At 38.9% G+C, this 27597-nt stretch overlaps 1 protein-coding gene across 12 annotated transcripts in view; it reads left to right on the top strand.

Annotated features, from left to right (window-relative positions):
* Positions 1-26358, top strand: part of Tlk (Tousled-like kinase) — a 41706-nt gene extending 15348 nt beyond the window's left edge. For 3 of the 12 annotated variants that reach the window (XM_028306058.1, XM_028306056.1, XM_028306055.1), the window contains 14 exons: positions 3326-3411; positions 5003-5056; positions 12632-12722; positions 14014-14166; positions 14931-15082; positions 15485-15580; positions 15910-16050; positions 17097-17302; positions 18771-19014; positions 20594-20745; positions 22388-22531; positions 23730-23877; positions 24289-24539; positions 26028-26358. In XM_028306058.1, the coding sequence (XP_028161859.1) occupies positions 3326-3411; positions 5003-5056; positions 12632-12722; positions 14014-14166; positions 14931-15082; positions 15485-15580; positions 15910-16050; positions 17097-17302; positions 18771-19014; positions 20594-20745; positions 22388-22531; positions 23730-23877; positions 24289-24539; positions 26028-26343 (2234 nt within the window). In that variant the 3' untranslated portion in view covers positions 26344-26358. Of the gene's footprint in view, positions 1-3325; positions 3412-5002; positions 5057-11777; positions 11799-11870; positions 12194-12427; positions 12532-12631; positions 13032-14013; positions 14167-14930; positions 15083-15484; positions 15581-15909; positions 16051-17096; positions 17303-18770; positions 19015-20593; positions 20746-22387; positions 22532-23729; positions 23878-24288; positions 24540-26027 lie in introns of those variants that run through there. The other 9 variants (XM_028306061.1, XM_028306060.1, XM_028306059.1 and 6 more) reach the window with 7 other exon arrangements.
* The last annotated feature ends 1239 nt before the right edge of the window (positions 26359-27597 follow it).

Raw genomic sequence — 27597 nt, 5'->3', positions numbered from 1 at the left:
AGTTGTATAAAAAACCTTGTTAGTCCCTTTCTGATGTTCAACGTCAACCACTCGATAGTAAATACAGCTGTGTAAACAAAACAAACATTGCTTTATTGAATATACTGACTAATGCTATTATTATTCTTCACCCTACACCTAAACAGTAGATATTTTAATCTAACTAATCCAGTTCATAACAGTGTTTATAATTTATTGATTAAACGAACTCACGAAATGTCCTTTCTATTAAACCTATTTAATTATGGCTTTAAGAAGGGCGTAGGAATGTTTAGAATACTTAGGTAGGTACTCATAGTGTGCGTTTAAATAATTATGTACATATTTGACATGGATTCATATTATATTATGTATTATATTTCTTCATTAGTATAGATTTACCTACTAAGTATGTATTTATTGCCTTTGTAGAATTGATAAATGTTTGATATAGTCGTAAACAAACTGGTATCGCGTTTTCCCCAGACAGTAGTGCTTACCTAATGTTTTGATTCTGGTTATAATCATCTGTTTGCAAAATTCTCATTTTGCTGATAGGTAAATTGTGTAAAACTAAAAGTAAGAGAAATACTAAAGTAAATACTTAATACACATTACGTAAATTAACGATTGCTTCTAAACAATCCCAACTAATATTATAAATGCGAAAGTAACTCTGTCTGTCTGTCTGTCTGTCTGTCTGTCTGTCTGTCTGTTACGCTTTCCCGCTTAAACCTCGCAACCGATTTTGATGAAATTTGGCATAGAGATAGTTTGAGTCCCGGGAAAGAACATAGGATAGTTTTTATCCCGGTTTTTGAAACAGGGACGCGCGCGATAAAGTTTTTCTGTGACAGACAAAATTCCACGCGGGCGAAGCCGCGGGCGGAAAGCTAGTGCTGCATAAAACTCGTCCTTTTCGATAGCTATCCCGCGCAACATCCACGTAAGTTTTTATGCTTCTGTAATAAATATATTGAACAAANATATTGAACAATCCCTAGAAATTGTACTAATAAACTAACCTCTGCCTAATGTGGACTAGTTTTTGCCCAACGTCTCCGCCCGAATGAATTTTGGTCTGTCACATAAAGACATTATCGCGTGCGTGTCCCCGTTTAAAACGGGATAACATCCTGTGATTTCCCCTGCCTGGGTCTAAAACTATTTATTTTATTTTTTTGAGAAAGAGTAACAAACGTCGATCTATCCTCACAAAATTTTACGTTAGTAGGATGGTAGGATTTAATTTTATCATCGTAGTCAATAGAAAGGTGTTCCCTTCGAACTGTGTGTTTTGGGACAAACAAAAGCATGCCTGTATCATGATGGTGAAATTATACCTTTAATCATTAATGCATATTTACTTAATGGTATCTTTAAGTTTTACAAATTGGTATATACCAATTTATACCGCTGTGTAGTAATAATTCTCCTTGGTAACAAAATACTTTACATTGCGAAGTTTTAAATTTAAATGAAACCGTTTCTGCTCGACTTGGTATCTTGTTTTGTCTATTCAAGGTCGCCAAAAATTTTAAGCGAATGGTGAAGTAGAAGTTTCGATTCACTCTTTTTAATGTCAATTAAATAAATTTAAACAAAATATTTCATCCGCAAATACCATTAATTACTTAATATCGTTGAAGCTATACCGAAGCAGTTCCCAAGGGATGGAAGATGTTTTCTGATGTAGTGAGTACACAGATATTCCGAGCTGCGATCAGAAATATAAGTGGCATATAAGTTTTTTAAGTACTTAAGTAAAATAAACACTAGAAATAGGCGTCATTCATCATAAACACTAGTCTTTATTTTCGGTTCAGGAAAACTTTACATAGAATTTATTATTTGCGTGTATTGCAGAAATTTACTTCAGGTCCATACAATACCAAGATTGGATTTAGACAACATAATAACAATATAAACATGTGATATACCTATTTAACATTTGGAACGATTGAGTGCAAGTGACCTTAATTTTGCTTTGCTTTCTTGGGCATAAAGATAACTGATAAAAACGATGTTTTAATAGAGGAGTTAAGAAGATTTCTACAGAAACTATGTTGTTGACGACACAAAATGGTGCTTCTCGAAGAGTATTAGAGTGTAGGTGTACACGTACAGCCAACTGTAGGACAATAACTGTAGGATTTTCTGTAACAGGTATTTTGTTAACAGGTCCTAATTAATAATTTTGTGAACTATGGCATGGCATGCAAGTACTGGTGATAAATCTTCCAACACAAATAAATTACAAAACAAACATGTTTTGTTGTTGTCACCTGTAAGATCTCAGTCTGAAATTAGAATTCCACGAAAATAATCGTCTAAGATAGATGACGAAAAATAAACTAAGAAACTATCTAATTTTATTTTATTTTTTTTTTAATTCTTATTGCAATTTTTTTTATGTAGCGTTTGTTTGACTGTTACGGTTTTGGGACTGTATAGTTTCATCTGCGCTTGTATCACGTATGTGAATGTCTATGATCTGTGGGATAGACATTTTGTCTGACTTTATCACATTCAAAAAGAAACAGCAGTTTCGAAACATCAGCCAATTTACTTTGAAAATACAATGGCATTGTTAAACTTAGGTACCTTAATTTATGTTTAAAGGTGCATCACATTTACATCGCTGTTGAAACCTAAGAATATTTACCAGTAACCAGTACCAGGTTAAAAATTAAGTTATTTCAATTAGTCATGTTACGAAAAGATTTATAGGCGTCAGACAGGGGTGATGCGGTAGGTAAGGGGAGCAGGGAGGGAGTCGCAAAGGATGGAGGTGAGATCATAGTGGCGAGTGGCCCGGGGAGGCGATCGATATGTACATTGAACATACATACGTACCTATATAAATAACCGTACCTAACTTCTCGCAACTCGACTGTCTGCTCCAGATACTGCGCCAAAACCCCTTTCCCCTCCGCCCTCTACCCCCTTGGTTGCCAATTCTTATACAAAGAATAAATTACTGAAATTATTAAGCAGGTCTTATATTTTAGGTAGGTATCGGGTTGTGTCCCTCATTAATTTACCACAAACTCCACATCATTATCCTCTTTCCGATGTGAACATAAAATATTTTGATAAAACTATAAAAAATGCATTAAATTCGTTATGAAGGAATATGCATAACCTTACCTCGCAGTTTTATTACTTAAACAGTGCCAGGTGTAAGCTGGCTTAAAATTTTAATGGGTGTATTCATTCGTATTATTCGCCATCAAAGTACGTCGCAAAACCGGTTACATTACATTAATACTCTAAAGGTAATATTATTAACGTATGTTTGAGGTGAGCAAAACTTTTCGCACTGACGATGCACCTTCCTTAACAGGTGCTGGCGTCAAGATGGAGCACTTCCAGGCGGCGCTGGACCCTCGCAAACAGGAGTTACTGGAAGCGCGCTTCTTAGGCGCCAAGGTCAGAATCAAATTCAAATTACTTACCTACAAATATTTTGGTACCATCCATATTTTGATTGTGGTCTGTTACATAGTAAGCCAGTCAAGTGATTTCTTCGTAGCATTACATAATGGTTTAGAATTTCTCAAAGTGTTCTCTTCTAACCTAAAGTCTTCGCAAACTATTGTGTACACAACAACTAATCGATTTAGATTTCCATACGTATTTTAAGAGTGTCTTTGTTCGTATTGAATTCAAGTGCCTTTGTTGAAATCAAAGGAGTCCAATGCGAAGTTGTTTTCGAAGCGATTCTTTTGTTCTCACATTTCCTGCGCACGGTTGGGCTGTTAACAGTTCAGATTATATCGGCAACGCAACGCAGAGACGTTGCTATGTATCATTGAGCTACGTCACCGCCCGCACACCAGGCTCGCGCTTACGTGTACAAAAGAAAATGGCCGCTCAGTTATTGGAAAAACAAAACTTGCAACTTGCAAGCGAATGAGTTCTTAGAATCTACGTTTGTATCATCTTAAGATAGTAAATTTTTCGTTAGTCATTTAGTAGACTGAAGCCAGAAGTGATGGTAACTTTACTGCTCAGACCGAATCGGAATATTTCCATTATTCTTTTTATCACTACATTAAATTTAAAGATAGAATTGATGGACGTTTTACTGACGATGTGGTGTAGTTAGAGACCGTGACACAATGTGAAACACGATCTCTATTCGAGAGTACCAGACAGGTCGACAATGCTAATCGGTAATCGGGCCGTGAAGAACGTATGTGCTCTATTCTTGCGTACTGTACAGACTTAAAGCGGCAAGAGCATGAGTTTTATAGGTACGACGTTGATAATCTAACAACGAATCGATCACGTGATCTCTATTAGTGACGGTTCCAGTGCGCCTACCTGCCCCGCCACCGTTTGCTCGCGTCCATTCGTCGGCAGAGAGGTCGCTATATGCACATACATAATATCATCCACTCAGCCAACTAAGTGATGCGGTAGATATGTAATAGCATTATGTGTCTCGTCTTCGTCCGTTGCCCACTTCCACACATCACTCCCCTCTGTCGTCCTATTGACGCATTGCTGTGCCGCATTCGCGTCAAATCATCGTATTCATTCGTCTTTGCATTTGTTATTCAAATATTTTGCTTTATGGATCGTAGGTGACTCGCTAATTATATCAGAGGTGTAATATTTTAACTTATTATTATTGTTCTTATTTTACTTCTCTTTAAATTTCAAAACTGTGATTTTTATTTAAAATCAAACCATGAAACTTCGATCCTGATAGGGATGACTGTGAAACAGATTTCGTCATTCAACGACAAGATGGCGGGCGGACGTAAATAGGCTAGCGGCAAATGAATGTCTGTGACTTAACAACCCACAAACAGATTAGTTCTCTTTAGCGCACTCAACTGGTTCATAGCAAAATGCACGTTACAAGATTTGTCTTTAGGATAGAGAACTAAGAGTAACCTATCAGATATCCAAATTGTTTGGAAACGTACAATATGTTATTGTAGAACTCATAAAAACTAAACGGGTTTCCTATTATTTGTTTGTATTGAGCGCATTGATCGCGTGTTCGCAGGTGAGCGCGAGGGAGATACTAGTAGAAACTCAACGGACGCCTGAGTGCAAGACGGTGAGTTAATTCATCCGTATTTAATGAACATTCAGTTTATTTGGGTTTTAACCCATTCAGTGCCGAAAAAATTCGGCTTACTTGTTATCCACCGTCGATGGGCGGACTCGGCATGTGAGTAGACAATAGACATTTTTCCCGCTCATGGGCGGGCTCGGCAGTAAATGAGTTAAGATTGATAATTACTACTTACTGTACACAGATCATGAATGTTTACTTACTCCAGATCATGAATGTTTACTTACTCTAAATTGACTCTGGGACTCGAACCCATTGAACTTTTGTATGTAGGACGATTTCTTTTATGCTTATATTTGTTACCCTGTCGAAATTTTCAAGTGATGTTTAAGCTATGAGCTAGCATCGAGCATAGTTGAATAAAGTAAGATATTATATCAACTTTATAATAAACTGTTTCATCATATTTAACATACCATTAAATAAATTGCAATAATAATAGTGTAGAATAAATAGAACGCTAATAACCTACATTGATGATCCATCAAACCGGCTCACTATGCCGAAAAACACTTGAAAAGTTCAACTTGGTAACTAAACTAATCGTGTATTTCTCATATCCAACAAATAGCGTTAGTTTTAATTTAGCCTTCGTTATTAGTTCAAATCGCGGTCGACGTTCATGTGCGACGAACCATTGCATGCTGATGGCACACGTTAATAATAGACTTCATTGTGAAGTATCATGCCACGTTCACAACGCCACTCACCTTGATATCGATTAGGCTTTCATCGACAAACGTCGGGTGGATATTGATTTTCTTCGGAAGGTGGCATAATACAATACAAGTAATAATGTAGCTTGCTAGTGTTATATACCAACCTAGTATTTGTGTAGAGTTCATACGTTGTTTATTCTAACTATTCCACAGATAAGTGCCCCGATAGCTGATTATTTCACGAGACTTACATACATTTATCAACTGGCATTCGTTCATTATCGCGTCGTGCACGGTACCACGGTACCACCGCACCGGGCGCAATGTAAACAGTCCTATTAATAGCGGTCTTACAAAATATATCGTGAGCGTTTTTGATTCGCATTCATTGTATTCGACAACTCGCTAGTTAATTTCCAACAGATACTCCAAATACTCATAAACATGATCTCCAACTCCATCAATCAGTGTTTGTGGATTATTATGTCGAGTCCAAACAAGTTGTGTGGGGATGTGGTGTTTATCCGCTTTTAAACAGTTAAACTTGTTAATTGAAGTTATTACGGCTAATTATTTTAGTCCAGGGCTGTCAAATGTAGAGTTATAAAGCATAGATTACAATCATGTCCCTGTGGGCAACAGGAAAGTGGCGCGGCGTTGTAAGCTCGCTCGCAAGTGCTCGGGGCCGCGGGGTCACCGACTCACGCCGCGCCCCGCGGGCCCCGCGCCTATTGCTAACTAGATACCTACTCCACATGGAATTAGGATAACCTTTTTTATAATCATGATCTCGTTTTTCTTGTCGTCTCATCTTGGCTCGAAACAAGCGGTGGTTTGTGAAAGTTTACGTGTTTTTTACACACAAATCATGTTAGTTTTGTATTAAATTGATTTAATGAGATTTATTTCTTATTAGTTACATATTGGAATGAAAACAATGTAATGTTATAGAGATTTGCCATGCCATTACACAGTGCACATTTATTTGTCAAGGTCACCAATTGAATTTGTTTATTATTCTTACAAGATAATTATTTATTTATTGGTCTGTCAACAAAAGATACATAATAATTATGTCGAGAATAATGTTTCTTTGTTAGTACTTTTAAACTTGAAGATATAACAAACAAATAAGCGAAAGGCCTAATCGTTAAAACGAGTTTTATTGGCCAGCGTATTGTTACTTAACGCTATCTATACGTATGTAGTTGCTGAGAAAATTGCACTGTGAAGTTGCATGTAGGTGATAGAGGTGGCTTGTTGAACGCGGCACGTTTATTTCGCACTGAGAGAAAGAGAAGTAGGCACAGCGCGGTGTTCAGTCAGTCGGTTTGCACATTCGATGCGAAGGGAAATTATAACATGGCGCACACGGCCTCGCCCCGCCTCAGCTACAATGTGCCGTCAAACCTCATTCCACCGCTTAGCCGCCCGGTTCCGCAGTTATTTTTACACAGCCCGACCTTTCGCACCGGTCGTCACCACACTTCAATATAACTAAAATTCATTTACGCACGTCGCACACACGATAAAACAATCGATCGCAGGTATTCACAGTATAATAAACACACGTAGGACTCCAACTTGCTTGAAAAATAAATTTTCCATCGTAAATAACTTCGTGGCTAGAAGTTTGTTTCGGGGCATACGATACGTGCGCTCGCAGCGGCTGCCGCGAAGGCAATGAACGCGGGGCGGTGCGGCGCGACGGCGCGCGGCGGGCGGCCCGTCAGCTGAGCGTCACGCCGCGACATTGCAAGGTCCGCCCGCGCTGCCTCGCCTGACCCACTGCGCCGCCCGGCGCCCGTGCCGAGAGCCGTCCGCCCCATAAAACAATGTTATGCATCACTCACTACATCAATAACGCTGCTAATGATTGTAGTAATAAAAATGTTTGACTGATACCTACAATATTGAACGCAGTGCAGTCTACTTTAGCATATTTTGTTGTTGAAGTTGTGCTAACCGCAGCCGCTGAGCCTTTCGAGATCGAAACTATCGTGAATGGAGCGCACGCAGCGCATGCCTGCCGCGTTTAACAGTTAGGTGGCTAGTTTTATTTCCGATTTAATACCGATAGTCATAAAAATGTTTTACAATCCAATGTTAAGTTTTATTCGGTTTCAAATGAGTTTTAAATTACTTTCTGCACGATTTTCAATGTTTTACTTTTTATTGTAGAAGAGTTTGTAGAGATTATGAAACTAAAGGAAAAAGTAAATATTCATGAAAGTTTCTTAACAATAATAAAGTTACTTACTTAACAATTACTCATATTATACATAATAGGTTTCTTTAAGATCATCCTTCTGCTATAAAATAGAAAGCAGGTAGCAATTATTATAATGGGAATAAAGGACTTGGCAAAACCCAAAGGTCGTACAAATGGTTAATAATAATAACCATTCCTAAAAAACTTTTGGGGTGAGTTGCATTGCACCACCTAACTTTGACCGTAACTTTGACGATAACCGGTGTATTTTGTATGGAGTTTGACAGATTTATGACGTTTGTCAAAGATAAAGTAAGATGGTGCAACAACCCAGCCTTAATGATCTAACTACTACAAACTATGCTGTCCAAATTTTTAAAACAGCAAGAAAAGAAATTAGAGTAAAATCACTGAAACGTTAAAAGTATTTCAAGAAGACGTCGGTTTCTAGTTTATGGAATAAATAATAGTCGTGAAGGCTTATCAATAAATTTTATTAGCTTGTAGATACCACATAAATATGTGTATGTAGGTATGTATTACGTAAAGAAAGATAAAGTTACATATGACACAATGTGAATTCTACAACAATTACTCGATTACTAGCTATCTATGTAAATAACTTTGATTATTCATAGTCATAAGCTAGAGAAAATTCTACTCGCATCAGCAGTGTTTAGAATATTTTGTATTTTCTATCTTTTTAGTCATCTTTGTAACTTATCAATTGACTTGTTGGGTCTCTCCTCCACTTCACTTTGATTCGACTTAGTTAGTTCAATAAACATATTATTACGATGTCTTCAATATTCGCCATCATGTTTTCGCAAAATTTTGTAGCCGATCTTTCTGATATACAATTATTTGATCTGCGAATGTGGTTCAGCGTGTGTAATGTATGGTTTCAATGAATGAATTCCGGACGCGTTTGAGGTGAAATATATGAGCAACACAATCGTGTCCGAACTAGAAATAATCAATATTGCAAGCTCGGATTCGAATCTCGTGACTCTTCGTCGGCTGCACACTTGCGGCTGAAGTTGCGCCGAGCCCTCCCTCCTCGCACCTCTCGCCCTGCACACCCCTCGCACTAGAAAATTGGGTTAAACAGCACGCGGGCCGAACGCCGCACCGGAAGAGGGGATTTTGGGGTCCGCAGAACTGCGCTTCCACAATGAATGCGGGCAGAGATGTGACTGAGTATTGATTGTCTTTAGCATTGAGACGCAGTTCCCTACGGCGCAGTTAATGCACATTGATAGATGGAAATCAGGTTTAGTTAGATATCCCCCGAATTTAACGGGCATCCTTCAACGCGAATCGTTATTGTTATTATTATGTTATGTGATATAGTAACATGATCATATTCTGTCCTCGTTTGTAATGTCAACAAGTTGACCTTGGCCATTTTATGTTTACTTTACTCAAGATAAGTAAGTACTCCTCACACATAAGTTAGTAGATAAAGGGATATGAATTCATTTTCTTTTTATGTTTTGTTAAACGGTATTTTTAACTCTCATTTGTCTGTGTACATTTCCAATAACATGTTTGAATGCTTGAATCTTTTATCGATTTTTCAAAAATATTTGTACCGGCGTTGTTGTAGCCAAGTTTAACCACTATTACGCAGCAGATCTCATTCCTAAGACGCGAATTATTTTTTGTTGAGTGAGACGAGTTTGAATGGAGGTGGGGTCGTCGAGCAACGGACTGATCAATAATGGTGGCGGTTCTTTCACTCTCAAATTTTTATCTCTGACTGGTTTAACTACGATACTTACATTATTGATACAAACATTTATTCATGATCCATATTTTAGTTTATTAATTACATTAATTCATTCGATTTTAAATTTTACTTTATTAGCATGCTCTGAAAATTTATCATCAGCTGTACAATATATTTTGTTTTATGATGCTATCTCTGATAACGTTTCATATTCCACTTAAGTGTGTATATGCTTAAGTCTCTATAAGTACATACATATCTACGTAGGTTGCCAACTCGCTAACTTTCCATTCGCCTGATGCTAGGTATGCTAAAAATAGACGCGACAATAAGCACTGCGCAGGCAAATCATTGGTCGCTTTGTAAATTGAGGTACGTAGATTGCAATTAATAAAAATGATTCTTTTTAATAAATGTTTTCCATCGTTGTTCCAATGCATAAATATTAGGATGTTGTTTTGTGGTTTCGTGTGGTGACTACGTTGAAACTTATTGATACAGTAAAATCAATAGTTCTTTGTTATTTTATTTTTACGTCATTTAGCCTTCAGCAAATGGGTGAAACTTGTGTTTTTGTCTGTGTGTAGTCTTCATCACGTGGTCGCTCTTTATTTTCCTTATCGTTTTGATTCAATCGACGTGCGCTGGCAAGCGACTTTTGTTACCGGCTAATACAGGAGGCGGCCGCAGCTAACAGGAGAGGAGGGGGCAAGAGGCACCGAAGGGAGTACATGCAGAGCGGCAACGTTCCGGCGATAATGCTAATATGCCAGCAGGCCTGCTTTATGTGTCTCTCTCTGCCACCTAACTAACTGGTACATGAACATGACACGGCATGCCTTCATATTGCCTGCCTATAATTATGCCGTCTTAGTGTTCTGTCACGTCGGTGAAAGTAGTCCTTCTTGATGACTATCCTAGCCACTAATAGGTTTAATTTTGCAATTTTACCTAGTCATTTCGCAGTTGTTTTGCTATGGGTGTTTAAACGTTACCCAATCTGACACCGGTAGTTTCTTTACCATTATTGTTGTTATCATTATTTTTTCTAACTCGTTCCTTTGGATCTTCCGTTTCAGTTGTTGTGGCCATGAAAGTGTATGCTTCACATTAATCAGGAAGTTCTTAATTATGCATAATTAATCGTGTATTTATTAGACTCGATAATTTCCGCATAGAACATTTTAAACGGTTAAGTCAATGTATCTTGGGGTTCAAGAAAAGAAAATCTTGATCCCCTAAGGGCTGATTTTACCATCGTCGGATAACTTTTAACTGAAGAATTTGGCACATTGACAGTTTCAGTATGGGAAATTTGACAAAATGTCAAGTTTATTCTTCAGTTAAAAGTTATCCGACGATGGTAAAATCAGCCCTAAGTTGGAAAAAAATCCTTCGAAAATTTTTATTTGGACCTCTTTTTTCTAGAACACAAACACCCCCAACCAAAAGCCATAATTTAAAGTTTTCTAACACTTGAATGTAGTTATGACGGTCGGGGTATGGTGGGTCATCATGTTTATTATATAATATACCTACTCATTTAATTTTATGAATCATACTTATTGAATGCCATATTATTTTTATTAGGTATCATTTTAAAAACTAGAGAGTGCCAAACAACAAAATTTATTTTGTCAATCACTCGGTAAAGTATCTCGCCCACCTCGAGTCCAATCGATAAGCGCTTGATAATCTCGTTATCTGTGTCATTATCAGATATTATTCAAAATTTTATTTAGCGAGCTTATTTCCAACTTTTGTTCCATGTATTTATATTACTATCATCGTTGTTTCTTTGCCTTACTTTGAAATCATTTCTGTTAATTTTATTTCATTTATTGTTACCTGAAATAAACACTCAAAATGTATGTTTCGAAATCTCGAAAAAATTTAGGACTGTAACTTATCAGAAATCTTGTGATGGTATAATGTCACACAAGTACTACAAGAAAAAAAAATGCATTAGTAGGCATTTCCAATGAAATTGTCAATAAGAATCTGCGTCTGGCGGGTAGATGTCACGAAATAATTATTCCGATTCCGAAGTTACCTTGTGTGCACACAGAAGTTTATCGCGCGCTCCTTTGGTTAGATATACATTTATGTAGGCTTATAAGTGTACGTATCTATGTTTATGTTGGTACATCGCGGCACAGACGCCTACGTAACACGTCCAGTAAGCAGTTTGTTGTGGGGCACGAGCGCCGATATCACGTACTCGTTCGCCGCGGTCGGTGGCACGCCGCCCGCCTGTGCCACCTCATTGCGGGAATAATCGGTCAACTCGACCACTCGTACACTTCATAAACGTTAAACAGTGATCATCTAAACACCAATTCATCCGTTTACTTAACCTAAAAATTGTGTTCACCTGACGTTCCTTGCAATTCGTTCAGTGCAAAAATTTAATTGGTCAACAAGCACAATCGCAATCGCAGGCTGTTGACCTGCCGCTAACTCGGTACGAATGCGAACTAACAATCGTTGTTTCCACTCGAGAGCTGGCTAAATCGGTTTGTAATATTAATTACTTGTTGTTCACGTTATAACTGTATTATTTTGAATGATTAGTTCGCTGTTGAATTGCGTTTTCACTTGATTTAACAATACTTTCGGCCTTGTATCCTTGTAAAATGGCGCCTCGCCCGTCGTTATTATTATTACATTCGGAGCAAACTTCGTGACGATCTCCACTCTCCGCCGCCCCTTCCCCCGCTCGCCGCTCCCCGCGGATGCGTATCCGATTGTCGCGACTGGCGTTTACAACTTGTCAAACTAGTTAGGTTATTTATATGATTGAAGTGAAAATAATGAAATAATAGTCATGGGCCTTTTAGAAAATACGTGATTAGTGAGTTCGAGTGCCATTGTGTTTAGTAATCGTTGATAAACTGTGCCAAGTGGACGCGAAGTGAACGAGTCATATGTAAAGACGCCATCTTTCTTTACAGATGTCAGCTGGGTCACAAATTCAGATGGCACCACAAACTACTGTCAACACGGGCCAACCACTACACAGTCAGGACTCCAATATGAGCACAGGTAAATTGTGATTTAGTGCTAAAAAAGTGCAGTAAACTGTGATTTGTGAACAGTGTTGTGAGTGTTTACGATCTGCCGGTTGACCCCATGGAAATATAACCTTACTCAAAAACTCCTGGTGAGGGTTGAATTGTGGAAAACTGCGATCAGACTTAGATTGTGACGTCATATTCGTGTATAATGCCGGATCGGAACTGTGAAAGTGCCGTTTTTATTCCCGTGTATCGAGACTATTTCGTGCCACAATGCATGACTATAACAGTGGAGCTAACATAAACTACGTCGGCCTACTGAGCTCTTTGTCTAAAAGTGAGTTTATTGCTCATAATTTGGTATTTTATTTTGTATACCTTTTTGTTTACATTTTAAGTTTTTTTTATATTTAGAAAATTAGGCTTATTAATTTAACTAAATAGTCCTATTCATAACTTCTTTTGTCAGATATTGTTATTTAATTATGGTAGGAATATAATAAAGAGCGATACATACATATAATTTTATTGAATAATAAGTTAATATCTAAGTTTGACATTTTCCTTAGGTAGTAAATAGATTAATATTTTGTGCTACCACTTTGAATTTTTAATGTAGGTAATGAAATAATTAGTTTTGATTATTTACTTGAATGTTTAAAGTTGGTATTGAATGTATGTAGTGTAGCTAATATATGTAATGTATTTTGTACTCAAAATTACGAAATAATAAGTACCTACTTACTATCAATCAACAATGCAATACAAACAAACAAATGAAATCTGAACTATTAAGGTTTTCTATAAGAAAATACTAAGAATAAAATGTCAAAGAATATCTATAGAAGAAACAGTAATCATCATGTCTTACAGGAACAGTGAACACATGAACTTATTTGAAAAACCAATTAGCTTATTATAATAAATAAATACTACCATTTATTATATTTTATGTTGTCAACATTGTATATTTATTGGGTCAAAATGGAACCACAGCTCAAATAATTTAGTAGCATTACATAATATGGCAAATTGATTCATTCAACACTGATATGCCTACATAATATATTTTATTCTTGTATGTAATATATTCTGGTATCAGTATTTAACTTTATAATACATGGGAATATCATTTGCATAGGATTTTTATAACATAAATGTGATTATCTTTGAAGAAATTGTTCATATGACAATTTAGAGACTTTGTATTGTACATTTTCTCATGCTGTATTTTGTATATTTGTTGTATTTATGTATAATTTTATGCCAAACTGGATACAATTATTGTTAGGGTTAAGTTACAGTTTTGAATGTTTCAGGATCGTCGCATAGTGATAAAGAAGTTGATGCATTGACTCCTGAAAAATCAGCAGCTATGCGAGGCTCAAACTCGGGACCGGGAGCAGCGCTGGTGCCCCCCAGCGGTGCCACACCCACCATAGCAATGCCTGAAAGGAAGCGGAAACGAAAAGGTTAATAGCTTTTTACAAAACATTTAATAACCTAATTAGTAAGTACCAGCGTTGCCAGTTTTTTTTTTCGCCAAGTCGGGACTTTAGTACTTTTTGAGTGAAAATAGCGGGATTCTTCCGTCAGAAGCGGGACATAGTAAAAAAACGTATATAATCAAAGGTTTTTCAAATATTTATCTTTTATTTGACTTAAAATTACGTTTACGTGACAATAGATAGCAAAACTAGCCATAGAAAATGTATTTTACCAAAAAAATAATATTTTAAATCAGATTAGAGAAGTCTATCGTTAAATTCGTGTTTAGAATAAAAAAACAAAAATCGAAATAAAAAAATTATTCTTTAGAATAATGGCGTTTCAAACAATAGTCTGGTGAAATGAGTGTCTCTCTCCGAAAAGCGAGACAGAGCCTGTCCCGCGCGGGACATTTAAATTTGATTTAAAAATCGGGACGTCCCGCCAAAATCGGGACGTCTGGCAACGCTGGTAAGTACTCACTTTCCTTAGTAGCTATTGTGTTTTCACAATGCAATTAAATAATTATAACCATGTACATAATATACAATTTAGGTTCTATTAATTTCTCCATGTGGATTACCTTAATGTACTCCATATTTAATGGATAGATGATAAATGAAAGTTAAGGAAATAATGCCTTGACTCAACTCACAATGCCAAACAAAGAGAATTTAAGTTGTCATGTGTGCTTAATGAAACTGGTCCTTAGTGTTGTGTTATTTAAAGTTTTTTTCTCTAATTTCAGGAGAAGAAGGCGTGGGGGGCGGAGGGGGAGGCGGTGGGAAGCAGCGGCACAACTCCTCTGATAAGAATATTAGAGAATACTTCTCAAAGCACCCATCGTCCAGCCCTGTGCGGCACACTGGTGCGAAATCACCTTCACCAAATTATCCTATGGTGAGTGCAGATGATCTCCAACTCCTTTTTTTTAATTTAACATTTATCATTACCAAATATGCAAAATTAAAATAATAAAAACAAATGAACTATCCTATATAATGTATACCTATTTGGTCTGTGTTGTCGAGTTAAAAACCTGCCAGTAACATTATTGATTTTAGTCACTGTCCATAGAGAATACAGTGAAGAACAGTCTTCATTATCAGTAAATAATACTTTTAATATAATGAAAACAGGGCAAAGTACCTACAATTGTTTTTTTTGTGTTGTTTTTTACTAAAAATAGTAATTATTTAAACCATGAAAAGAAAATACAAATGAAAGTGCATAATATTAGGAATTATTAGACATTAGATAGTTTTACATGTATTTGTAACGAAATTGTTTTGTTTTACGCAGTACCCACCGTCACCTTCGTCGCTGCTGCCTTCGGGAGCCGATTTTTTACGTTCCGCCGCCTCTCAGCAGCGACTTTCACAACCTTCTGTTAAACAGGTAAGTATTTGTGTTGGATGTCAATGTACACAAATATTGTCTAATTGGATTTTTTACTGAAATGATAAAGTCACATTAAAATCCAAATCGTTTATCTAAGCAAGTAAAAGAGAGTCTCAAACAAAGAGCACTTTTACACATTCCAACCCTACTGCTGCTTCGTGACAGTAATATGTGCCAGTGCTGAGAAGAAGCGTCACACACAAGTAAAAAATAAAGCTGGATAAGATTACATATTTATCGTTTCTTACAAGAATCTTACATAGACCTTTAGATAATGTAAGTAGTTCTGCTGCTACATTTTGCTTATTTTTCTAATTTGTTCACAGGTTCAAACAGAACTGACATGTCAGAGGATACAAGAGTTAGAAACTCAAGCATCATCTGACTTAGAGCTAAGAAATAATAGAATAGAAGAATTAACAAGAACGAATGAAGAACTGAAACATCAAGTGCAAGCACAGAGCAAGGTATGTAGCCGACTGTCATGTTGTCCTATTTAGCAATAAAATTTGTTATTAGACGATTTTTCGAAGCTTATGCTGCTATACATTTAAAAGTAATCCCCTTTTTTTGTAACGTCGGGAAATGCTTTGCACATTCCCACTGGTCAATGGAGACTATTTACGCCTGCACACTAAGGCCTCAGCCTCGAGTTTAGCGGGCAGCGGGGCGGGAGCGGCGGCGGCGCGGGAGCGCAAGGATCTTATGCGTAAAATCAAATAGACCGGTTCTCGAAAACAGCGGCGCGGGAGCGGGCAACGAGCGGGCAGCGGCGCGGGAGCGGGCAACGAGCGGGCAGCGCACTCCTTCTTTTGCCCACAATAAATCGAGCGCTAGGAATAAATTTGAATCGAAATAAAATTGTTGCCGTTGTTCAGACATTTCGTTTGCGAATAAAAACAAGTATCTCGACAACACAAACCCCGAACACAACACTTCGCCGCTAAAGCGCCGCGCGAGCTGCCCGCTTGTTTCGAGAACGGGTCTGCGTTGCCCGCCCCGCTCCCGCGCCGCCGCCGCTCCCGCCCCGCTGCCCGCTAAACTCGAGGCTGAGGCCTAAAGGCGAGCCTACCCACTAAAACCCGACGGCTTCCACCGGAGTTCAATGGAACGGAGCCGCGAGTTATAGGCCTAACTTGTGCATTCGTCTGCAGCTCCGTCTTAGGCTAGTCTCGCTTCAGCGAGCCTCTGGCTTCGAGGGGACCCCCATTCCCCAACGCCATTTGTTTTATAGAGATTTTCTCTTCGTGTTCCTGGTGTATAGATCGTTTCATCCACGAAGACGCGCCCCACCATTCTTCCGCTTGTTTGAGTGTTATCGGTACACGCTAAATTATCCATGAGTGCACACGTACACTACAATTATTATGACGCTCGGATTGCTCGGTTCAAACTCGCGGCACCCCGCGTTTCCCTCGACCAAAAATTGGTGGGGCGCGTCTTCGTGGATGAAACGATCTACCCCTGGTCCGCCAAAGATACAAACCCTGACCTGCCTCACTCAAAATTCCAGGTAATAGAGCAACACAAATCACACATCAACAAATGTATAGAAGTTGTTAAGAAGCTATTGAATGAGAAAAGCACTATCGAGAAGAAGGAAGCGCGGCAGCGTTGTATGCAGAACCGGCTGCGGTTGGGGCAGTTCGTCACGCAGCGGGTGGGCGCTACCTTCCAGGAGAACTGGACTGATGGATACGCGTTTCAGGAGCTAACTAGGTCAGTTGCTTATTGGTCACAAACGCTCGTGTTCACAAACATTACTATGAGGTCTCACTGTGCGCGTGGACACACGAACCAATCACAGAGCTCAATTCAACGCTGTGCGTTCGATTTGCTGCTTCAGTTAAACAAGCATCGTTTGTGAATACGGGCATATATTGACAGCCGCCGGAGGACTGAGGCTTTTCATTTTGTTTTGGCGCACGCGAATGTCAAATCAATGAAATTTCTCTATCTTCTGAAAGTTCTGTAACTTGCTTTTACCCGACTGCGCCAGAAGGAGGGTTATTTTTTTAAAGACACTTTTACGTGAATATGAAATCATAAAAATTTGGTACTGTCAAAAGGATTTTCCACTAGGATTTCGGTATATCGCACAATTCTTGTGATCAAAATAATGGTCGTTAAATCTAAATAATTAATTAAAATGATTTGGTGCTTTACACAAATTTTGTAGTGTTTATCATCACATACACCCTTTTAAATTAACTGTAGTATTTTATAAAATTGAAGCCAAATGAGCAGTTACGCCTAAACGTATTTACAAATATTCCATTACATTCCTTTTTGAGCAAAATAAAATTCTGTGCTGTAATGAAGTTACATCGCCGACATACTAAAAGCTTTTTGGTGCCTTTATGAATATTATATGTCGAAATTACTCATTGAAAATGATCACATTTGTGATTTACGTTATTGATACTACTTTTGACCCTTTGAGTCAGATTCGTCCTTTACCTTATTACGTCATAAGATTGAAATAAAGTAAAGTTTGTTTATTGCCTTAATTTGGTTGCTACAGGATATTACGTCGTCATTTTTTCTCTTTGTTGATTTGACGTCATTCTTATTTAGGTCATTCCGTTCGTCTTTGAGTGACGACCTTCTTATCTAAATGTAAAGTGGTTAGCCCATCCCTATTCCAGTTTCCAATGAAGCCTATCCCTAGGTCAAATAGATCTATATTTTGATGTTTCAAAATCCGAGTTGAGTTTGAAAGTTAAACAGACACGAATTCAGTGACTGTGTTACTTTTCTTTGAAACAAACTGGATTCTCTGGTTGGGTTTTTCTTGGCGGTCGAACTGTAGATCCTGGCTACACAGGAGTCGCAGCTGTGGGAACGATAGTTGGGTCCTGTAATTCCTTACGAGCATGAACTCTGCTGTTAGGGTCCTAACGAATATTAGTATAAATAAAATAGTGGACTGTATATAATAGGTGCTGTATTCTTGCCAGCCTAATTTACAAGCAAATATCTAAGATACGCGGTAATCGTGCGTCGTCGGTGGTGTCCAAAGGCGAGTGTGTGAGCCGAGCGCAGCCGATGATGACGCTGTCGGCCCGAGGTGACGTTAGTCATCGTACGCCGCCCGCACGTCTCCTCCCGCGCGTTGTTGGCTTCCCGACACTGCTGCTTTTGAGTCAGTGGCTGTAATTCTTATTGTGACTTATAATTTCAACAGGCGGCAAGAGGAAATAACAGCTGAAAAAGAGGAGATCGACAGGCAAAAGAAGCTCTTATTCAAGAAACGGCCGTCGAACAGCGAGGGCGGCGGCGGGCGCGGCAAGCGGGCCAGCGGCGCCGCGCCGTCCACGCCGCAGCCGCCGCCGCTGCACAACGGCACCGACGCGCCCACCTTCCTCAAGCCCGACCCGCTGCCCAGCATGACGTGGCAGGAGTACTACGAGGCCGACGAGATCCTCAAGGTACGTTATCGTCTCAGCCAAATTATGATCACAGCAATTTTGTCAACTCTGAAAGGGATCAACACTGTATTCGCCTTTCGCGCGCTGTCAGTGAGGGCTATCGTTTTTATACTTAACAGTTGGCACCCCTGGCGATTGACAGGACCTTACTCTACAGTGGCGCCATCTTGATGCAAATGCGATAGTCCTCCTACCACTTTCGCGCTCACCAGTTGGTGCCACTGTCTTCGCTACTAGCAAGTGACAGGACCTTACTCTACAGTGGCGCTAACTGGTGAGCGCTAAAACGATAGCCCTCATTGCGAGGTGAGGCGTTTTCGTTACGGTGCGGATAAGTGTGCTTTGCAGTATGGAGTTTCATACAAAGAATACTGACCGCTTCGAGTTGATGCGGTTACGATCCCTATCCGAGTTGATAAATGTGCTACGTCCTTTACGTTTACTGCTGGATAATGGCCTCCTCCAAGGATTTCCAAGCATCCAGACACGTCCCAAAAAGTACGTCAAACGTTAATTTGGCCAATTCTTCTATGGATATCCTTCTCCACTTCTTCTGACGATTTATCGGGAGATGTGATAGCACTACGTTACATTTGAACGAGATACTCGTACGTATTAATTTGTACATCTATCCTACTATTATATCAGTAAGCCAGCCATTGAAGAGCTGGTCCCAATCCCCGACGCCTCATGAGTCTCATTAAACCTGTCTTTCTGTAAGGTGATTGAAAACCACCCGTTATACTGTTACTACTGCTAGCCGTTTGGTGCTGTCATCATCAAGTCAATCAGTTTCCACAGTCGTTAGACGGATTGGGAGCCCTGATGTTCAAATCTTTGTACCTGGCGCCCTAACTGGACACAATAGCGCCCAGTAATGAGTTTTTTATTGCAGAAAATGATCCATCTAGCTAGTCATTCCTACACTGTTAAAGCACTTTTTAATGAAAAAGTCATGTCTTTACTTGCAAGTCTTACCTAATACCCGCCGTTGATGTCCTTCCTAGGAAACGCGTCTGAACTCTTACGTAATAATGTGATACCCGCTTGAATAGCGTGAATTAGCAGCCCGCTTTCATTACGGCACTAAATATGTGGTTGTGGTGTTCGTTAACCGTAGGACACCACTAATAAACAAGTCTGTGTATCGAGCAGTAAGACCTTTTCATATGCTTTCTTACTTCTTATCCTAAACAGCAAACCTAATAAGCATAGTAGTCGCATATCGTGTTGTATAAAATGCTGCTATTGATTCCATCTATGAAAGGACAAACGCCGCACCAACCACCCGGCCCGCCACGTGACTTCTTTAGTCACAGGGGTTGAACACGACGTAGCGTTATATGTATTAGTACTTTTCAATGTATTGCTATTGAACCATAAAACAAAAAATATGCAGCAGACGTCAACAACGCGTGCTATGTGTCCTCCAAAACCGAATTGCAATTCAAATATCAATGCACTTCATGTAAAATACATGCGAAACACAACAAACAAGTTTCCACTTAATATGAAATGTAGGCAATGATACTTTTATGGTGATTTTTGTTTATTCTCTAATGCTAAATTCTTTTTTCAGTTGAGACAAAGTGCACTAAAGAAAGAGGACGCCGACTTGCAGCTAGAAATGGAGAAATTGGAGCGGGAAAGAAATCTTCACATTAGAGAACTAAAGCGGATACACAACGAAGACCAGAGTCGGTTTTCACAACATCCTGTGCTCTCTGATCGGTGAGAATATTATCAATTAATTATGTTTCATTGTAACAATATCACTTATCAAAGTTTACAGTCGACACCATTGATAACCGCAAAAGATAAATAAAGCACAAATAATATAGTTTGATGAATATAATTATCTAACATTCTTTAAATAACAATTTTCAACTGACAGATAACATACATTTCTGTGATTGTACACCCCCAACAATTTACCTTATGAAATTTTAAATTAATCATTTTAAAACTTCGTCGAATTTGTGTACAGTTTATTCCTGATCATTGAGTCTGAAGAAGCTAAAAGTCGCAACTAGTGAGCCATATTGGCATTTAAATTTTGCATAGTATTATAAAACATACAGCGGAGACAAGGCGCGACTAAGGAGATATCGGACTACCAAATTAGGCAGTCAAGGAATTGCAGAATGTATATCAACACATTTTCAATCTATTAGAAGAGTTAATAAGTTGTACCTTTAACCAGTACATCTTAGCCCCCATAGACATCTGATATAACTTTTAGGATATAACTTTTAGTGTTGCTGTAACTGCCAAATGTTGCAGGAATAGGAATAGGTGGTGAATTGGTGATGGTGTAACAGTGTAGATATTACGTTATTAGGATTAAAAAGGACTTAAAGCCGGCAAACGTACATACCTATAAGTTCAATACTCAGTACTCCATAATAATTTATTTCATCCATAATTTTACAAAAGGCGGTGGTGGTAGTTGCAACCAGTCCGTCATGGTATGGTTACACCAACTAGTGTTTAGAAAGCGATAGCTTTTCTTCATTCCGACAACGCGATCATGGGTGTTTTCATAAGAACTAAAATGCAAATTTTGCGATGAGGATCTACAACGCTTTGTGAACAGTTTTTTGCCTATTGAGTTTCAGCTTTTAGCATAACATGGATCACAGATATGGATTAGAGTAGATACAGCAAGTTGATCGTCAAAGCGTGCCATTCCGATATGTCCAAATGGACATACATGGTCGAGTGATGTTCATGTAATTCGATTACAACAATCGGTTACGATGATTTTACGAGAACAGTAGTACGAACACGGTAGAAAGAAGATATTATTTACGGATTGAGAATTCTAATTAACAGCACAAGTAGCAAATAATTAATTAGAATAAAGTAGCAGTAGAAGAAGTATAAAGTAGCATTGTTTTTAATACATATCCTGCGATGTACTCTTAAGAGTTAAAACCATGGTCCCTGTATGTGGTGCACTCATACCGATCCCAAGGAACCGTACTTACTCATAACAATAAGACACACACTGATCCATGTATTCATGCACTTGACAAAATGTCTTGAAACGCTGGTAGGGTAAAAAAAATAACGAGATTGGACGATTTGTAAGAATTACTTTATTTTAAAAAGGTAAATAAAGATGTTTTTGGTTTTGTATTTAACAAATTATCAGTTTTATCGGAATTAATTAATTTTCGAATCGAGTCACATGATATCTTTCGATGACTTTGCGAATGCAGTACGATGATACGATTACTTTTACGTTGCGGCAATCACTAAAATTCGCTAAAATGACACTAATGACGTTTAAAAAGTGGCACGCTCGGCTTCATACAATTTTTGACACATGCTGCATCTATCCATATCTGTGACATGGATTTATTTGCAGGTACCTGCTGCTAATGTTGCTGGGCAAGGGCGGCTTCAGCGAGGTGCACAAGGCGTTCGACCTGCGCGAGCAGCGCTACACGGCCTGCAAGGTGCACCAGCTCAACAAGGACTGGAAGGAGGACAAGAAGGCCAACTATATCAAGTGAGTCCGTACGATGCGTCCCAATGACACTGCCCACTGGTTACAGGTGGCAAGTGACAGCTACAGTGAAGTTCATGTGACATTACACACGCAGATTACAAGTAAACTGGGCCTTTGTTACGTCCCATAGCTGGATACACGGCACACTGCAAGGCATACAGGCTCTAACTTTGGGGTATTTCTGACTACACTTCAACACTTAGGCTCAGTGCGGAATTGTGGATTGCTATACCAATTTGTACAGCTCAAATGTCTATCTATCTATCTATCTATCTATCTATGTCAGCCTTTGGGTTCGCCTTCGAACATAGGCCTCCTCTTCAACCCTCCACCGTTTTCTGTCCCTGGCCACACGCATCCAGTTCACTCCAGCCTGCTGCCGGATATCGTCTGTCCATCGTTTAGGCGGTCTTCCCCTGCCGTATTAGGGGAAGACCGCCTAAACAGCTCAAATGTATTCATTATCTATCATCATATTTTATTCATCATCAAGAGCCTATAGCAGTCTACAGTCCATAGGCCATCCCCAATATACACTATTAAAATAAAACAAAATAAATCGCATCCACCTGGCAAACCTTCAGTATTTTTTAAGTGTTTTGATAACTCTTAACCCGGGTATCGAAGCCTTATTGGCCTAAAAACAAAATGAGTATTAATTTTGCTATTATAGTTTTTCTATGTCACACACAATAACCATTACCTCAATCAACTTATTTATTCAATACAATGTACCTTTTTTCATAATACTGAGTGTCAAACTGAAATTACCAAACCACTAAAACTTATCATGCCTTGATGTGAGTAAACATAAAAAAATGTTATGCATATAGTATTAATTATAACCTTGTAACCTTGAAACACAAAGTAGGGCATGTATGAATGACCTTGCAAAAGCATCGATTATCGTGTTCACTAGAATGCGCACTTGATTCGACGCTAATTGTGTGTATATGACAAATTACTGCACACAACTGCACATTATTAGCGGATGTTACTAACTCATTAGTCAAATTGAAAGTCATGGAATTGATACTGTGTGCTTAAAGGAGTTTTACCTTTAATTTTTTTTTCCTTGAATTCACATTCACATTTATTTAATCGTTAGGAATTTTTAAATTAACATGGGATCAAACGTAAAATGTGTGTGCATATTTATGTTTTCAAATAACATATATTATTATTATTTTGTTTCCAGACACGCCCTCCGGGAGTACAACATTCACAAGGCCCTGGACCACCCGCGCATAGTGAAGCTATATGACGTGTTTGAAATCGATGGGAATTCGTTTTGTACAGTTCTTGAATACTGCAATGGACATGATCTCGACTTTTATCTAAAACAGGTAAAAACTCATTGTTACGAGTTTTCTTATATCCCGCGATTCCGTACGCGTGAAAATAGTTTAAATTCTATTTCCTGTTTTTTTAACATTTTTCTTGACTGCTCCGCCCTTATTATACGGTTTTATATTGTACGGTAATATTATAGAGCCTAAAGCCTTACTCGATAAATGAGCTATCCAATACAAAAATATTTTTTCAAGTCGGACCAGTAGCTCCTGAGATTAGCACGTTCAGGCAAACAAACTCGTCAGCTTTATAGTATAGATTTGTTTTTCTTTACAAGACAGTATTATTTCAATTAATGATAGTATAAATTCAGTAACCCCAATTAAAAATTCCATTTAGCCGACATAGAAAGCACACATTGCATCAAAACCAGACGCGTTCTAATTATAACCCCCACATTCCAGCATAAAACGATCCCGGAGCGCGAAGCCCGGTCCATAGTAATGCAGGTCGTTTCCGCGCTGAAGTACCTCAATGAGATCAAGCCGCCGGTCATCCACTACGACCTGAAGCCGGGAAATATCCTGCTCACTGAGGGAAACGTCTGCGGAGAGATCAAGATCACGGACTTCGGATTGTCCAAGGTCATGGACGAGGAGAACTATAACCCCGACCACGGCATGGATCTGACCAGTCAGGGCGCGGGCACCTATTGGTGAGTTTTACGTCACTAACTTATTGGTTTACTCTAGATTAAATCATGGATGTCACTAGCTCGTGGAATCCTAATGCCCGGTTTCTCCACCAAGGCGGAATAACGTGTGAAACAAAACAGAGAAATGTTTTTAACAAACAGAGATACAATGCTCAAAAAAATTCTCCACTCCGCTCAGTCTTGGTGGAAACCGGGCCTAAATGGTCGGAAGAGACCGCGTTACCAATTGATTTCTATTATGTCTTGATTCACTGGTACTCGAGAGGCTAACTTGGCTACTCTTGCACTTGAGTGTAACTTACAGATGGAGAATTTAAAGCAAACATCGTCCAAAAATAAGCCTACATGAAAATGGCCACATCATACCATAGATAAATAAGGAAGGAATTCCTTATTTTTTATCTATGATCATACATAAGCTTCATGGTAAGAGTGTGGCGTTCAAAATAAGGGACGCTCGAGTGTTTGTTTCAATTTCATTAAACAAAACTAAAAAAGGTTCTACTGCACTCACAAAATAATATATTTTAAATACCTATGTAGAACCGATAAGTATTATTAGTCATTGCTGATAAGGCAACGTCTTGTGAGGCCCTTTCTTATACCAAACCATAACTTAAGTCTTATAATTGCTTTACATAAACAGGTCTGCGGATAAACACCTCAATCCAAGTATAGGGGGCTTATGTTAGGAAGACTTCGCAACTAGGCGTCCCATTGTTAGTTGCCACGCAACATACATATGCTGATGTTTTGCATATTAATTGAGTATTGTCTGTGAGATACTCAATGAAACTCGTTGTAGCACTAGCAAATAACTGAATAAATTAGCAATGTTTATTTTAATTACAGATTAACTAGCTCATAATGTATGCTTTGTGCAGAGGCTGCAGTTATAGTCGATATAAACAGTAATACATTTAACTATGTTGTCATTGAATAATTGTGATAATTCAGCTATTGAATAACAGCCTCTTTTTTTGGATTGGAAGAGTGACGTTTTACAAATAACGAAAACCTTATAAATGAATATAGTTCTTTATGATCTATCTATAGGATAAGATAAGATTTGTACCATTAAAATTAATAAAATTTTAGGAGGTTCGAAACTGGATTGTAGATTGTAGTACATTCGCAATTTTATAACACTCGCATGTTCGCACTAGGTAATTCTAGCCGTATGGTGACGGCAGAGTAGAATACATTTGTCACCAACCCCTACTCTTCCCGCGGGTGTCGTAAGAGGCGAATTAGGGACTACAAATCAAACAGAGAACGGGCAGCAGCGCTCTCTGAAAAACATCAATCTTTTAAATTGATCTCTAACCCGCCTGCAAAGCGTGGGGATTATGGCAAAACCCTTCACTATAGTGGAGGAGGCTCATAGTCCAGCAGTGAACTGTAAAGGATAATGATGATGATGACGACGACTAGGTAATTCAATGTTATGAATTTCTTACACGTACTAATGTTACATTTTGTTATCAGGTACCTCCCGCCCGAGTGTTTCGTGGTCGGCAAGAACCCACCAAAGATCAGTAGCAAGGTGGACGTGTGGAGCGTGGGCGTGATCTTCTACCAGTGCCTGTACGGCAAGAAGCCCTTCGGCCACAACCAGAGCCAGGCCACCATCCTGGAGGAGAACACCATACTCAAGGCCACCGAGGTGCAGTTCGCCAACAAACCTACAGTCAGCAATGAGGCTAAGGTTCGTACTCGATGCACATGGTTATTAATATTAATCGTAAATAATGTTAAAAACATTTCCAATTTTCCCTTTTGTGTGAGTGTTTACTGGGAATAGATTTTTTATTAGGTACACCAACAGTCACATACAGTTCATACATTTTAACATGGTTAACCTAAGATGCAGGGCAAACTCATTTTCTAGTATTCTTGACAAAATTCGGTATAATAAACCACACAAGGAACTTCTTTATTTCAAACTACTTCTTTTGTGTGGTCCTGTCGATAAAAGCGACGGTTGTTTATTCATAACATTATCACTGTAATGAATGCCCCTTCAACAACAGATATTCATCTGTTATGTATTTCTTATGGTGCGTCCACACTGGGCGAAGAGGCTCGCGCGGCAAACTCGACATCCTGCTCACCCTGCTCTTGAGTGAGCAAGATGTCGAGTTTGCCGCGCGAGCCCCTTCGCCCAGTGTGGACGCACCATTAGATGTGTGAAACTAAGGCCCTTTTCACACGTCCCGGTTGTCGGCTAACCGGCGCCGGGTATCCGGTGGTGAAGTGTATGGGCATGCCGGATTAATTACGCCGGAACATGTGAAAGCTANTCGGCGCCGGCGGCTCGTCCTAGCCGCGCCGCCGCCGGCCGCGCCGCCCGCCGCCGCCCTGACGCGCGCGCCCCGGCCGGCGACACGAGCGCCCGAGAGCCCCCGCACGCCCCAACAACACCTTTTAGTTCTGAACTTTGTCAGTTAATCCAGAGTTGTAAAATGACTAAATATCATTTACAGATAAATTGTTTAAGATTATGCTTACTGTTGACTGTATTTATTGAGCGGGTGATAAAATGTGATTCTCCATTTATGAATGGTTCATCCTTTTATCACTAGAGAGGATCCTTGGGACTATCCCTTGCATATTATATAAGTTATCCCTATTAAAAAGTTAAAAATATCTTGCGTCTTTCACTTGCCCTTGTTTATTATTTTGTTTTGTTATATCACATAACACTGTGGGTCTAGTCAAAATGCCATCCCAAACCAATAGGAAGTTTTCACTAATGTCAGTCGCCGCGTCACCAGTAATTCGATTCGATCGGAAAATGGCAGCCAAAATGCACATTGAACCACCAACGACGCGGCGATATAAAAGTTCATTCAAAATCGAATAAAAGTTAAAAAATGTCTATGACTTTGCGATTGTTTTTACTTTTTTTTTTAAATTTGTTTCTTCCTCTAATCCATATCTGTGGTTTCTTCCTTCTTTCTGCTCTCTGTTTACGTCTATGCTTCGCCGTCAAACTAACTGTCAAAACGACATCGCAATATAGTTCCAAAATACTGGACTGTCCTGTCGATGACAT

Source organism: Ostrinia furnacalis, unplaced genomic scaffold (genome assembly GCF_004193835.3).
Source record: "Ostrinia furnacalis isolate ACB-3 unplaced genomic scaffold, ASM419383v2 OfSCF1862, whole genome shotgun sequence".
Lineage (NCBI taxonomy): Eukaryota > Metazoa > Arthropoda > Insecta > Lepidoptera > Crambidae > Ostrinia > Ostrinia furnacalis.
Note: the sequence above shows the minus strand (reverse complement) of the source record. Positions and strands in the feature narration are given on the sequence as shown.